The sequence below is a fragment of the Rhinolophus sinicus genome, chromosome 2 (assembly GCF_057876585.1).
Source record: "Rhinolophus sinicus isolate RSI-liver-muscle chromosome 2, RSI-T2T, whole genome shotgun sequence".
In the NCBI taxonomy this organism is placed as follows: Eukaryota; Metazoa; Chordata; class Mammalia; order Chiroptera; family Rhinolophidae; genus Rhinolophus; species Rhinolophus sinicus.
In genome coordinates, this window is record NC_142502.1 from 64,326,891 (window position 1) to 64,342,142 (window position 15,252).

General features: G+C 38.6%; 1 protein-coding gene across 6 annotated transcripts in view; it reads left to right on the top strand.

Annotated features, from left to right (window-relative positions):
• Window positions 1–1,780: 1,780 nt before the first annotated feature.
• The window catches only part of SNX14 (sorting nexin 14), a 68,807-nt gene continuing 55,335 nt past the window's right edge, over window positions 1,781–15,252 (top strand). For 4 of the 6 annotated variants that reach the window (XM_074333263.2, XM_074333265.2, XM_019743246.3 and 1 more), the window contains exon 1: window positions 1,781–2,100. In XM_074333263.2, the coding sequence (XP_074189364.1) occupies window positions 1,901–2,100 (200 nt within the window). In that variant the 5' untranslated portion in view covers window positions 1,781–1,900. The remainder of the gene's footprint in view (window positions 2,101–15,252) is intronic. The other 2 variants (XM_019743244.3, XM_019743247.3) reach the window with 1 other exon arrangement.

Below are 15,252 nucleotides of genomic sequence, written 5' to 3' on the forward strand. Positions count from 1 at the left end.
TAATTCAACATACACCTTTGATTTGTACTTCAGTATAGCCCTAGAATGTTCAAATAAATGATAATTCAAAGACGCTAAACAAAAAAATGGCTGCAAAAGTGAAATTAATAAGTGTTTAATTAAATATGTACCTCAAAACGTTTTTAAAAAGCACTAAGTTTCCTAATGATGTTACACTGTAGTCTAAATGATTTAATCAGCAATGGTACAGCATGAGTATATTTGTGATGTTAATTTAAACATACCTAATGATGAGGATCAGTGAAATGGATACCTTTATATACCACTAGAATTGGACAATCATTCTAGAAAAATTTGACAGTATGTTACAATGTTCTTATCCTTTGATCCTGCAATTGTATTGATGTTGATCCTAAAGAAATTATTACCATGTTTCCCCCAAAATAAGACCTAGCCGGACAATCAGCTCTAATGCGTCTTTTGGAGCAAAAATTAATATAAGACCTGGTATTATACCCGGTATTATATATTATTAAATATTTTATTATATATTATACCCGGTCTTATAGTAAAATAAGACGGTTTTATATTAATTTTTGCTCCAAAAGACGCATTAGAGCTGATTGTCCGGATAGGTCTTATTTTCGGGGAAACACGGTAGAAACGTATAGATTTGTTATCAAGGGTGGTAATTAAAGAAATTAAATAATTAGCATTAATAGAATAGTTAAAGGTACATTCTGACGGAAAATAATGCATCATTAAAGATCCATGTATTCGGAATAATAACATGGGAAAACATTAATGAAATTATACATATACCATATTTTGTTTCTTTCTTAAATCATTTCTGAACATGTCTGTCTCCTGCGCTTTGGAGGAGTAAGATTCTAGGGAGGAGAAATGACAGGTAGCATGAGCAAACCAGCTCTGGGGTTGGAGCAAGTTGCTCTCCACCTCAGTAATCAAGCTGTAAAATGGGAGAAACCATAGTACCTACATCATGAGGTGAATGTGTGAAGGTTAAATGAAAGTGTTTAGCGCGCCGCCCAAATAAATTTTACTTAAGATAATATATTCCTGCATCTCTCAAGAGTAGCAGATAATACAGATTAAAATTTAGGAATGTGATTACGCTTAGTTAAAGCGAAAGCCCCACGATATTGCACAAGAGGTATTTAATCTGTCAACCCGCCTCATTCAAACACTTGGATTTTGGTTAGGACCTCGGGGCTGTCAAGAACTGATGTGGACCTCGCCTTGAGCGAGCAAAAGATGCTCTCTAGCAGGGGTTGCGGCTCGGTGGGTTTGACTATTCCGTAATCCACCGATGTATACCCGTGGCCCGCGCAAAACTAGGACTCAGAGGCGTCCCTCCCTGCTCTCCCTTGGGCTTTCTGCAAAACTTAGACCTGTCCGCTATTTCCGCGCTGAGCCTACACGGTGAGAAGGGAGGCTTGGAAAGTGGCAGGGGGCACGACCACGCGCTCCAGCCCTTCGCGGGCTCGCATTCAAAGACTACAGTCCCCAACGGACCCTGCGAGCTCGGGGTGTCTCGCAGGCAGGGCCTTGCAGCTGCGGGGGCTGTAGTTTCTCCTGGGTTCCGACACAAACCTTTTTCTCCTCCGCAATACAGGCGGTGGGTGCTACGGCTTTCCCCGGATTTCCGAAAAGGGGGCGGGAGATCACCGGTACAGCAGGCTCATCCGTGGGAGGCCGCCGAGCGGCTCTGGCCCGCGAAGGCGGAGCGGCGGAGCGCGAGGGCTCTGGCGCGGGATGACGACCTCTGGCACGTACTACGGTCGTCCTCCTGGCCCGCGGCCGCGCACGCGCGGCGGGAACCTTGGGCGGGGCTTTGGGCGGCAGCAGCCGGCGGACAGTCCGCCTGTGGGCGGCTGAGTCGGCCCGCGGGGCTGGCAGGCGGAGATGCAGCAAGTTCATGAGGATCGTCTCGATCTCAGCCTCAGTTTGTAGAGCAGCTTTAGTTACGCCGGCGGAAATGGTGCCCTGGGTGCGGACGATGGGGGAGAAGCTGAAGCAGCGGCTGCGGCTGGACGTAGGACGCGAGATCTGCCGCCAGTACCCGCTGTTCTGCTTCCTGCTGCTCTGCCTCAGCGCCGCCTCCCTGCTCCTCAACAGGTAAACTCGCATCGCTGAGCCAGCCGGGCGGCGGGCGGCTTCTCCCCAAAACCTGGGCCGCACACCGGTGTAGCTTACCTTTGTGGATGCCGCCTGGGCCGCCCAGCCGCGGAATTTGGGGCAGGCTGCGGGGCCTCTGGGGAGAGTGGCCTCGGAGAGCTTGGCCGAACGTCGGGGCCCGGAAGTGCGGCTGAAGGGTCGGGTTCAAGTGCCCCCTTTCCTCAGGCCTCTGCTGCTAAGCCAGCCGGCGGCGATTCTTATCTATTCATCCATTTCATAAAACTGGTCTTCCGTCATAAGTGCTTTTCAGAGGACTGAAAGAAATCTTCATGTCCAGACCAATCTGAGGCCGTCCGGGGCGGTCCAGTCAGCTGACAGAGGAGGGTTCAAGGTCCTGTCGCAGCCGCGGTTTTCGGCACACTCCCCTCGCTCGGTGCGCGCGCACACACACGCACAAGCACGCAGTCTGACAGCTCAAGCTGTCCCGCAGTGTTGTTGGTTAAGCGGGTGGTTAGAAAGATTTGTTGCACCGACGCTAGAAAGCAAATTACTACTCTTCTCAACATCTGTATAATAGTCTTAAAGGGAAGACCGAAACTTAAAACTGGTCAATTCAGTTGACGTTTTGAAATCCGAAGGTTCTGCCCCTGAAGTAAACTTGTAGATTTCCTTCAATTTTGCTAGTTTTAGAAATGGTAGCGATGAAATAGGCAGTAGAGGAGAACTTTTCCTTTAAAATTATTTCTAGTTTTGCTTTTGGTGGAAAGACGTCTGAGACAGTTGTTAGTGACAGCAGCGGCATGGTGTTTTCTCTTATGTTTTGAACATGCAATCATTCTTACTACTTTATCTTGCAATAGTTGATCCCCAAGGATTGGAACGGGAAAGCAGTCAGACGGAATTTGGTAACTTAATTTTGCCCTAAGGTTAACGATTTCTTGTGACTGTTGAAATTGGGTTTCTTCCCTAGCCGGCTTGCTTTCTTGTTAGTTGATTCTGGGTTTATATAATATTAGGTTTAATAAATAGCGATTGGTATTTTACTGAAAACTGCTTTGAAGTGGAACCCTTAACAGAGTGCAAAGTAATTATTAAGCAATTACTTGCTTTTTTGTCATCTGGAAGGTATTTCAAGCTAGACTAACAGGTTTAATATGAAAGATACGAAAACTTTGTATGATTATTAAATTTTGTCCAGGGATTTACCTATATCTCCTTTAGGAGTCGGGTCATTTTAGGTCTCTAAGGTAGGACAACCATATAGGAGCAGGTTGAACTAGATTCTGAGGTTGCCTACCTTAACATAGTTTTCAATGTTGTTAAGAATTCCTAAGGATACTATCTAATTTGTATACCATATGATCTGTACCCTGAATTATGCAAAGAAAGAAGGAAATAACACTTGACTGTTATCTCTGAGTGGTTGGGTTTATGACTGAAATTGCTTTTGCATACATTTTTTGGTATTTTTGCCTTTGTTACTGTTATAATCAGCAAAAGTGCTTTTAAACATTAGTCTCGAGTAAAAGTATGGTTAGGTACCCTTTTTCCAGGAAAAAGCTTTTGAAGGTGTAGAACAGTGTATATAGTATACTTTTCAGTGTATTGTATGATTTTCTGTAAATTATGTGTGCATTCACAGGTGCATACAGTCACGTACCCTTATGTATGCTTAGACTATCTCTGGAAGATTGTTATACAAGAAAACACGGTCCCTTCTGGGAATGGAAAAGTGTTAGGCATATGTATTCAGAAATTTAAAAAATATGTATGTATATGTAATATATAAAAACATTTGAGGCATAATGATGGAAATAGAAGAAATGGGAAGATATCCTCAATAAGTGCTTTGAATAAATGATTTCTATACAGGCATTTCACCAGTTAATTTTTAGAAATAACTTTAAAAGAAATTTTCAGTTTAAAATCTTTATTGGTTAGTATGAAGATTTGAAGCTTTCCCTCTATATGGTTAAACTTAGAATAATATCCTGTTTCGAAAATTTTTTTCTTATAGTTTTGAAACTCCTAAAGATCTTTCAAGGTGTAATTTAGCATATACATTTTTCTTTCAGTGTGAATGAAGATTATGAATCTTATCTGTGGAGCAATAAATGGATATAACCTTTGGACTAGTGTGATTTGTGGAAAGAGTAGAGTAACATACTTTATATATTTCAAATTATTTATGATCTCACCTTTATCGTATTGTTAAGACAAATTAGGAGCATATTTACAATTATATAGATTTGTTTATTTGCCAATCATAGTGTTGAGTATTTGAATGTTAGAATAAGGAATATTTTAAGTTAATCCCAATAATAATGGTAATAGTAGTAATTAATAGCTAACACTTTGTGACTGCTTCATTTGGTCCAGGTATTGTGAGTTTTCATTTATTATTGAGGCATTTTGTTGTGGTTGAAAGTTTTGAATCTGAAGCTTGACTGTAAGAATTTGATTCTGACTCTTCCATTTACCAATTATGTGAATTTGGATAAGTGATCTAAGTACCTACGTTATATGGTTATTTTGATGATTAAATGGGTAAATACATGGAAAGTGCTTAGAATGGTGCTGAATACATAGAATGTGCTCTCATTAAATGTTAGCAGTTATTTTTCTCTCATATGTCCTCACAACACTGTAAGGTAGGTACTATTATTAGCCTGTTTTTTTACATATAACTTACAGAAAAGTGCATAATACATCATTAATTGATTAGCTCTGTGAATTTTAAATATGGCTCATCATGTAACCAACACCCAGATCAAGATGTAAAATATTTCTAGCACCCCACTAAGCTCCCTTGTTAATAATCTTTTCAATAACAATATATCAGTTTTGCTTGTTTCTGAATTTCATGTAAACGGAATCATATGGTTTTCTTGTATCTGGTTTTCTCTCAACTCTGTTTTTGAGATTTATCCATATTTTTGCATACATATATCAGTAGTTTATTCTCTTTTGTTATTGTGTAGTAATCCATTGGGATTAGGCCACACTTTGTTTATTCATTCTGTTGAAGGGCAGTTTAGTTGTTTACAGTTTTGGGCTATTATGAATAATGCTGCTGTGAATATTCTTATATATATTTCTTTTGATAGACACATGCACTTATTTCTTTTGGGTTTATGCCCATGAATAGAAATGCTTAGTTATAAGCATTTGTTTAACTTAAGTAGATACTGCCAGACAGTTTTCCAGAGTGGTTGTAACACTTTACACTCTCTCCAGAAATGTTTGACAGTTCTGTCAGATACTGTCTGCAGGTTTAATTTAGCTGTTTTAGTGAGTGTAGAGTGGTACCTCATGGTAGTTTTAATTTGCAATTCCTTGGTGGTTATTAGCTCATTTTACAAATGAGCAAACTGAAGCTCAGAGTTGTTAAGTAACTTGTTCAGGCTCATAGATAGTAAGTAGCAGAATGGGATTCTAATGCAGGTCATTCTGATTCAGAAGCCCAAGTTTTTAAAAATTACGGTAGAAAGATATTACTATGAATATACCAGTTATTGATTTTCTAAGTAACATTGATTCATGCAAATTGTAAAGAAGTCAGAAATATAGACCAATATAAAGATGTTAAAAATCACTTGTAAATTACTATTCAGATATGCTAATAACAGTAGTGTTGTTAGCATTCTAATCACTTTTACCTAAAATTTTATAATTTTATTATATTAATTGAGATTGTTCTGTGTATATGGCCTTCTTCTATATATGGTGCCTGCTTTTTAATGTGTTTTATTGTTATTTATTTTTAAATTACCATAATTGTCTTACATACACTTAACTTAGTATGTGACAAGCTTTTAGCACTTCTATGAACTTATTTAGTCATCATAACAACCCTATGAGTTAGGAATTACTATTAGCCCTTTTTTTTTTTAAGATTTTATTGGGGGAGGAGAACAGGACTTTAGTGGGGAACAGTGTGTACTTCCAGGACTTTTTCCCAAGTCAAATTGTTGTCCTTTCAATCTTAGCTGTGGAGGGTGCCGTACAGCTTCAAGTTGTCCTTTCAATCTTAGTTGTGGAGGGTGCCGTTCAGCTTCAAGTTGTTGTCCTTTCAGTCTTAGTTGTGGAGGGCGCAGCTCAGCTCCAGGTCCATTTGCTGTTGGTAGTTGCAGGGGGCGCTGCCCACCATCCCTTGCTGGAGTTGAGGAATTGAACTGGCAACCTTGTGGTTGAGAGCCCACTGGCCCATGTGGGAATCGAACCTGCAGCCTTCGGAGTTAGGAGCGTGGAGCTCTAACTGCCTGAGCCACTGGGCCGGCCCTATTAGCCCATTTTTATAGAGGACCAAACAAGAGTCAGAGAGGTTAATTAATCTGCATTGTGTCAAAGCCAGAATTCAAATCCATACAGTTAGACTCTATGACATCATATGTTTTGTTCCCAAATTTCATGGGTCTTTCACTCTATGTTCTGTTTCTTTCGTCTATTTTTCTCTTCCTATAACAGTACCAGATTTTTAAAAACACTAGTATTATAGTTTTGTAGTGTGTTTTTATATCTGCTAGGACAAATTCTCCTTCTTGGCCCATCTTTTCCAAAGTTGATGCAGCTCTTTCTGAGCCTTTATTTTCCGTCTGCATTTTCAAATGAATATGTCAGATTTCTAAAAAGATTGAACTGGACTTTTGATTGTGATTTCTGTTTTGTTTATATATTGTCACATAACAAACCATCCCCAAATATTAGTGGTTTAAGGCAACAACAGCATTTAATTTGCTCACGGAAATGTTGGTTTGTTCATTCACAAGTGTGACAGTTGATGCTGGTTGTTGGCTATCATCTTAGCTGGACTTTAGGCCAGAACATATACATATGGCCTTTGCATGTGGCTTTTTTCCCACTGTGGTGCTGGGTTACAAAGGTGAGCATCCTGAGAAAGAGAGCCTAGTGGGAGCCAGGTCCTTTTTATGGCCTAGTCTTGGAAGTTAGCTTTACTTCTGCCACATGTTATTGGTTAGAAGTGAATTATTAAGGCTAACCCCCATTCGGGGTCAGGGGGGCATGCGGGAGGAAATTAGGCTCCTGCGTTTGATGTGAAGTGTCAAAGAATTTGCAATAATATTTAGTACCACTGCAGTTTTATTTAATTTGTAAATTAATCTGGATAGGATTGATACCATTACTATATTTAATGGTTTCATCCATGAACATACATATCTCTCCATTCATTCATTCTACTATTATGTCCTTTTAATGTTTTTTTTTTCATTAAAATACTTTATTATGGAAAATTTCAAATATATAGAAAATAAAAATAGAATAGTATAATAAAACTTGCAAGTACCTATCACGTAGCTTCAGAAATTATCAGATCAGAGTCAAATATCCCCTTTCCCCCAATTATTTTGAAAGAAATCCCATATGACATGTCTTATCTATAAATATTAGACAACTCTAATAGATGAGTTCTTTTTCTCTTACATAACCACAGTACTATTTCACATTAAAAAAACAACTAAATTTCCTTTTTTTTTTAATTTTTATTTATTTTAAGTGTGTTTTTCCAGGACCCATCAGCTCCAAGTCAGTAGTTGTTTCAATCTAATTGTGGAGGGTGCAGCTCACAGTGGCCCATGTGGGGATCGAACTGGCAACCTTGTTGTTAAGAGCACCGCGCTCTAACCAACTGAGCTAACCAGCCGCCCCAACTAAATTTAACATCATCAACTGAACATCATCATTCAGTATTAAGATTTCCCTCAATTTCTTAGAACTTCCCCCCCCAACATTTTTTGATGGAAAAGCTTTAAACATATAGCACTGTTGAAATTTATAGTAGATGGCCAATTATGTATTGCCTAGATTTTACCATTAATATTTTTCTTATTTACACATGTTTTATCATGTGTCTGTTTACATGTGTCTCTTTACTACTCCGTCCACAATGTATCTTATTTATAAACAGGTTTTTAGGTTAGTTAAATTAAGATCCAAATACAACTTTTTAATCTGAAAGTTGCCTGACCCCACCTCCCTTTTTTTTAACCTTGCAGTTTAGTTAAGAAGTGGCCATTTGTTCTGTAGAGTTTTCCACAGTCTGGCTTTTGCTGATTGCATCTCTGTTGTGTTTTTGGACATGTTCCCTCTGGGTTCCTTGTGAACTAGTAGTTAGGTCAAAAACCTTCATTGTTTTGATTTTTTTCTCCTTTAGTCCATGATGGTATAGATTTAAAGATAATGAACTGTTAAAAAATATACCTTATGATGTATTATTTATTTTCTGTTATACTGATAGATTTAGTAAACTAATATTTTACTTAGTTCTTCATATCTATATTCATAAGTAAAATAGACCTAGTGATTTGCTTATAATGTCTTCATCTGATTTGGGTGTTAAATTTATATTAGCAACCTTTTCAACCTTTTCAATTAGCAACCTTTCTCATTTTTCTTTCCCAGAGCACTCTGTGTAAAATAGGCATTACCTGTTTCATGAAAGTTTGTTAAAACCATTTGGGCCAGGGGCCTTTTTGTGCAGCCAAATCTCTGATTACTGTTTTAATTCTTTTAATGATAATAGGTCTGTTCAAGTTATCTAGTTCTGCACTTACTAATTTCTAGCATTTGTCTTTTTAAGAAAATTTATGTTCTATAGGTTATCCGATTTATGAACATGTAGTTATTCATAGTCTTACTCTTCATTTCAGTTATAGCTGTGCTTATTTCTTTTTCACTCTGTATTTTGTATACTTGTATTCTCTGTTTTTTTAATTCCTTGATCTGTCTTGCTAAAACTTTTTAAATCAACTTTTGATTTTGAAAATTTCTAAGCATACATAGAAAAAAAGACAGAGAACTCCAAACCTCCATAACTCAAACAGCCATCAGTATTTTGCATATTTTTAAAAAATCTAACCACCTCCTTTTCAAGTCACTTCTACACAAAACCATAACCTTACAAAATTAGCAGTTGATTAATATCATATAATAACCAGTCCATAATCAAATGTTCCTAATTGTGTAAAAATTTGTAGCACATTTGTTCTAATTAGGATCCAAACTAGGTCCACTCACTGTATATGACTACTACATTTCTTAAGCTTTTGTAAATCTCTGCTAATCTAGAACAAGAGTTGGCAAACTTTTTCTGTAGTGTCAGATAGTAAATATTTTAGGTTTTGTGGTCTACATCAGGCCTCTGCCCCATGTTCTTATTTATTTATTTTTCCAATTTTTTTAAAGGTTTTTATTAAAAATATAGCTAACATACAATATTATTAGTTTCAGGTATACACCATAGTTATTCAACATTTATATAAATAAAGAAATGATGAGCACAATAAGTCCAGCAACCACCTGACACTGTACCATGCTATCACAATATTATTGTCTATATTCCCCATGCTGTACATTACATCCCCATGACTTACTTGTTTCACATCTGGAAATTTGAACCCCTTCACCTTTAACCCCCCTTTAAAAATTTTTAAATTACAGTTGATGTTCAATATTATTTTTTATTAATTTCAGGTGTACAGCATAGTGGTTAGACATTTGTATAATTTAAGGAGTGATCCCCTTGACGAGTCTAGTACCCACCTGGTATTATACTTAGTTATTACCACATTGTTGATTATATTCCCTATGCTTCACTTTACATCCCCATGAGTATTTTGTAACTACCAATTTGTATTTCTTAATCCCTTCACCTTTTTCACCCTGTCCCCCAACCTCCCTTTCATGTACAACCCCAATAAATCTAGTAGCCATCTGACACTATACATAGTTATTACAATATTATTGACTATGTTCATTCTGTTATACCCTATATCCCCATGATTACTTTGTAACAACCAATTTGTGCTTCTTAATCCCTTCCCCTGTTTCATCCATCCCTCTAACCCCCCTCCCATTTGGCAACCATCAAAATGTTCTCTGTATGAGTTTGTTTCTGTTTTGTTTATTTGTGTATTTTGTTCTTTAGATTCCACATATACGTGAAATCACATTGCATCTGTCTTTGTCTGTCTGAAATACTTCACTCAGCATAATACCCTCCAGGTCCATCCATGCTGCCGCAGGGGCGAGAACCCATTCCCTTTCATGGCTGAGCAATATTCCATTGTACATATGTACCACCTCCTCTTTATCCATTCATCCATCAATGGAAATCCAGGCTGTCTCCACATCTTGGCCATTGTAAACAATCCTCAACGAACATATGGATGCACATGTCCTCTCGAAGTAGCATTTTGTGTTTTTCAGTTAAATAACCAAAAGTGGGATTACTGGGTTCTTCTTTGTCTTTTCTTATAGCGTTTGTTTTAAACTCTTTTTGGTCTAGTATATGTATTGCTACCCCAGTGTTTTTTCTTTCGTTTCCATTTTCATGAACTATCTTTTTCCATCCCTTTACTTTGAGTCTGTGTGTGTCTTTTGATCGTAAGTGAGCCTCTTGTAGGCAGCTTATGTAGTAAGGGTTTTGTTTTCTTATCCATTCAGTTTTCTATGTCTTTTGATTGGAGCATTTAATCCATTTACATTGAAAGTTATTGTTGATACATATATAGCTGTTGCCATTTTTATCATAATTTTGATTTTTCCCCCCATCTTAAAGAAGTCCCTCTAACATCCCTTGTAATAGTGGTTTGGTGGTGACAGACTCCTTTAGCTTTTTCTTGTCTGGGAAGCTCTTTATCTGTCCTTCAATTTTAAATGATAGTCTTGCTGAGTAGAGTAGTCTTGGTTGTAGATCCTTGCTTTTCATCACATTGAATATTTCGTGCCAGTTCCTTCTGGCCTGCAAATTTTCTGTTGAGAAATCAGCTGACAATCTTATGGGTACTCCCATATAAGTAATTAGTTGCCTTTCTCTTGCTGCTTTTAGGATTCTCTCTTTGTCTTAATCTTTGCCATTTTATTATAATGTGTCTTGTTGTGGGCTTTTTGGGTTTATCTTGTTTGGGATTCTGCACTTCCTGGGCTTGTGTGTCTATTTCCTTTGCCAGATTAGAAAAGTGTTCAGTCATTATTTCTTTAAATAGGTTCTCAATCTCTTGCTTTCTCTCTTCTTCTGGTACCCTTATGATGCAAATGTTGTTACTCTTGATGTTGTCCTAGAAGTCTCTTAAACTATCCTTGTTTCTAAAAATTTATTATTGTTGTTATTATTATTATTATTATTATTATTATCTTGCTGTTTTGATTGCGTGTTTTATGCTACCTTGTCTTCCAAATTGCTGATTTGATCCTCTGCTTCATCTAGTCTGTTGGTGATCCCTTCTAGTGTATTCTTTATTTCAGTTATTATGTTCTTTTCCACTGACTGGTTCCTTTTTATGGTGTCTATGTCATTGTTTTGTGCTTGCTATATTTGTTGACATTCTCATTAAGTTCCTTGAGCATCCTTATAATCAGTGTTTTGAACTCTGTCTCTGGTAGGATTCTTACCTCCATTTCATTGTTTTTCTGGAGTTTTTTTGTGTTCTTTCATTTGGGATGTATTTCTTTGTTTCCTCATTTTGGGTGCGTCTCTGTGTTTGTTTCTATGTACTAGGTAGATCTGCTGCATCTCCCAGTCTTGGCTGGATGGCCTTATGTAGTAGGTGCCCTGTGGGGCCTAGTGGCTAGTCTCCCTGGTCACCTCTGTTGGATGCTCCAGGAATGTCCCTTATGTGGGTTGTGTGTGCCCTCCTGTTGTAGTTGAGCCTTGACTGCTCTTGCTCTTGGTATGTCAGTGGGTGGGTTGACCTTCAGGCTGACTGGCTGTAGGGTTTGGCCATCTTCACGGCCTATGGGCTGCTCTGTGGTGGGGGGCTTACCCACTGCGTGGGATTCACCTCAGTGGGCTCTGGTGTCTGTTAAGACCACTTTTTGTGTTGCTTGTAGGGCTAATTGGGTGGTGCTCTGCTGTGGTCTGAAGCCAACCTCCAAGTATGTTGGTCCTGGGGCTCTGGGGAAGGGCTCTGGTGTAGGCCCAGGTCACCCACTGCCTGTGTCTGGCCAGGGATTACCTGGTAGTAGCTACAAAGCAATCCACAGTTTTTCACTGCCTGTTCTAAACCTGGAGGCACATGGGAGAGGCCATGCTAAGAACCAAGGATGGCTGCCACCAGTACCGGGACTGGAGTAGCTCCACAAAAAGCCAGGACACCCTGAGGCCTGCTGCCACATGCTGGCTCCCATAAGATTTAGCCATTGATAAAGCCTCATGTGGTTTGTGAGTTGGTTGAGACAGGGAGTTACCAGAGTGGGACGAGTTGTGGTCACCAGGTTAATGTAGATTCTGGTTTGGTGCCAGTGCTAAGTCTAGAGCTACTCAGCGAAAGTCTCAAACACTCTGATGCCAATTGCTGCCCTCCTGGGACATGCGAACCTCCAATAGTTGTCCAAAGAAGAGTGCAATGAGGTTGGGGCTAACTGCTGGCTGAGAGTGCGCCTCTGGCATTGGGCAAGTTGGGTGGGTGGGGTTCCAGGGAAGCAAAAGGGGGGAGTGAGCCAGACCAATTCAGATTCAGATTTGGTCATAGACGTGGGGGGAGGGCTCAACACTGGAAGATTGTGTCCACCTGCTGGTTGCACAGGAGAAGAACCCTACACAGGGAAAATGGCAAACCTCTAGTCCTCATCTGAAAGCCACACAACTCAGTCTCTCCCTGTATGTCTCCAATGCCTCACAACACCCTAGTCACTGTCCCTCTGCTAGAGACCAGGGTGACTGCCTGCTAATGAGTGAGTCTGTGCACAGGCCCTTTAAGAGGACGTCTGGGTTTCCTGCAGCCTTTCTTCTGGGCTGGTCAGACTCCCTCGTTTTTCACAGTCATATTTTGTGGGGGCTTCTTTTCCCAGCATCAGTACTTTGGGCTGGGAAGCCTGGGGTTTCTTACTCCTCTGGGGGAAGCTCCACAACTGAGATACCCCTCCTGATTCTCAACTGCCATATGGAGGTGTGGGGCCAGTCCATTCCACATCTCCACCCCTCCACCAGTCTCCATGTGGCTTCTTATTTATATTCTTAGTTATAAAACTTCTGTTCAGCTAGATTGCAGTTGGTTCTCCCAGTTGATTGTTCTATAATTTAGTTGTAATTTCAATGTGTTCACAGGAGAATGCAAGTACAATATTTACTCTGCCATCTTGGATTCTCCCCTCCCCCCATATTCTTTTCTTTTTTTAAATTAAAGTTTATTGGGGTGACAATTGCTAGTAAAGTTACATAGATTTCAGGTGTACAATTCTGTATTTACATCATCTATAAATCCCATTGTGTGTTCACCACCCAGAGTCGGTTCTCCTTCCATCACCATATATTTGATCCCATTTACCCTCATCTCCCACCCCCCTCCCCCTTACCCTCTGGTAACCACTAAACTATTGTCTGTGTCTATGAGTTTTTGTTTCTCATTTGTTTGTCTTGTTCCCGTACTCTTTTTAAAAGAATCCTTTTAAAATGTAAAATTCTCTCTTAGCTTGAAGGCTGTACCAGAGCAGGTGGCATCAGATTCATAAGCCATAGTTTGTCAACCCCAATCTGGAGCATTTCTCCTCACCTGCTTTTTTTTCCCCCTTTGCCATTGATTTGTTGAAGAAACTGTGTCATTTGTTCACTCTCCCGATTTTGCTGATGGTTTCCTCATGGTATCTTGGTTTTTTGTTTTTTTTTTATACTCACAATTATATTTTTTGTATATAGGGAGTTAGATCTATAGGCTAAATTAGATTTTTTGGGGGGATACAAGAATACTTTAGTGATGATGTGTACATCCTTTTATATATCACATTAGAGGATAACACCACATACGATGGAGTAGCCTCACTTTCCATGGATTCAGGTTAGTGATAGCTGATACCTTGCAAGATAAGTTTCAAATAAACTTTCAACAAACCAAAACTTGCTCTTTTGTTTTCCTGCTAATTTATGCCCTGAGTCAGTTATTTCATTATAGGTTGCAACATGATGATTTTTTCATTCTTTCATTCCTTCTGTAGTTTTAAATTTGAATTCTTTTTTAAAAAATACAATTACTTTATTCCATGCAGTAGATATATTTAATTACAATGAAGTGCTCAAATTGGAAAAGTAGGATAAATGCTTTCTCTTTTATTTATCTGTGTTTAGAGTAATTGGTGACTTAGTAACTCCCAGTAAGATGCAGTTAGAGGTTTGCTTATTTTATGAATTTTTCCAAAGAACCAAATTATATTTTATTATCTCTTGTCATTGTTATCTATTTTATTGGTTTATGTTCTTTACTGTTTTCTTCCTTTTTGTGCCTTGGAATTTGCTTTGTCCCCCACGCCCCAACTTTCTGAATGCTTACCTTGTTGGTTTTCACCATTTCTTTGTCTCTGATTAATGCAAGGTGTCCCAACCTCAGCACTATTGATAATTTGGGTCAGATAATTCTTTGTTGTGGGGGCCTGTCCTGTGCATTGTAGGATATTTAGCAGCAGCTTTAGCCTCAGCCACTTTATGTCAGTAGTGCACTCCCCCATACCCCCTCTGCACATTTGTGACAATCAAAAATGTCTTCATATACTGTCATATGTTCCCTGGGGGAGTGAAATCACCCTTGGTTGAGAACCACAGGGTTAATACATTTAAAGCTATAGATTTTCTTTTTACATAATGCTTTAGTTATTGCTTGCCTTAATTATAACTCACACATGTTGCATGTAGTGTTTATTGTCATTCTGTCTAAATATAGGTCTACAATTCCTAATCTGTAATTCTGAAATCAAAAAGGTCTGAAGAAGTAACTTTTTCCCTAAGTTTGGCACTAGTTACATTTGATGACAAAACCTGATCTGAACAGATATGAGACTATTTATTTTTTTCTGACTTGTTTCTTATTGTTCATATTTTACTGCAGAAATATTAATATTTGATTATGGAGTATGCATCAGACCTCATTGGGGGTGTTATATTATTATGTATGAAATATATACTATATAACTGTTCAAGAATCTAAAAATTAAGAATTCTGAGTCATATCTCTCTGGCTCAAAATGATTTTCTAAGCAACTGTGGACATGAATTTTATTATTTTTTCTGTGAATACCTCTGTAACCTGAGTTAATTTCCAGACATAAGTGTTGTTTTAAAAGCTTGATATGAAGTATGCTAGTTTGGTTAGAGTGAAGCTTTGTATAAAGGAATGGGAATAAGGGTATAAGGTGAGTTGGGATAAG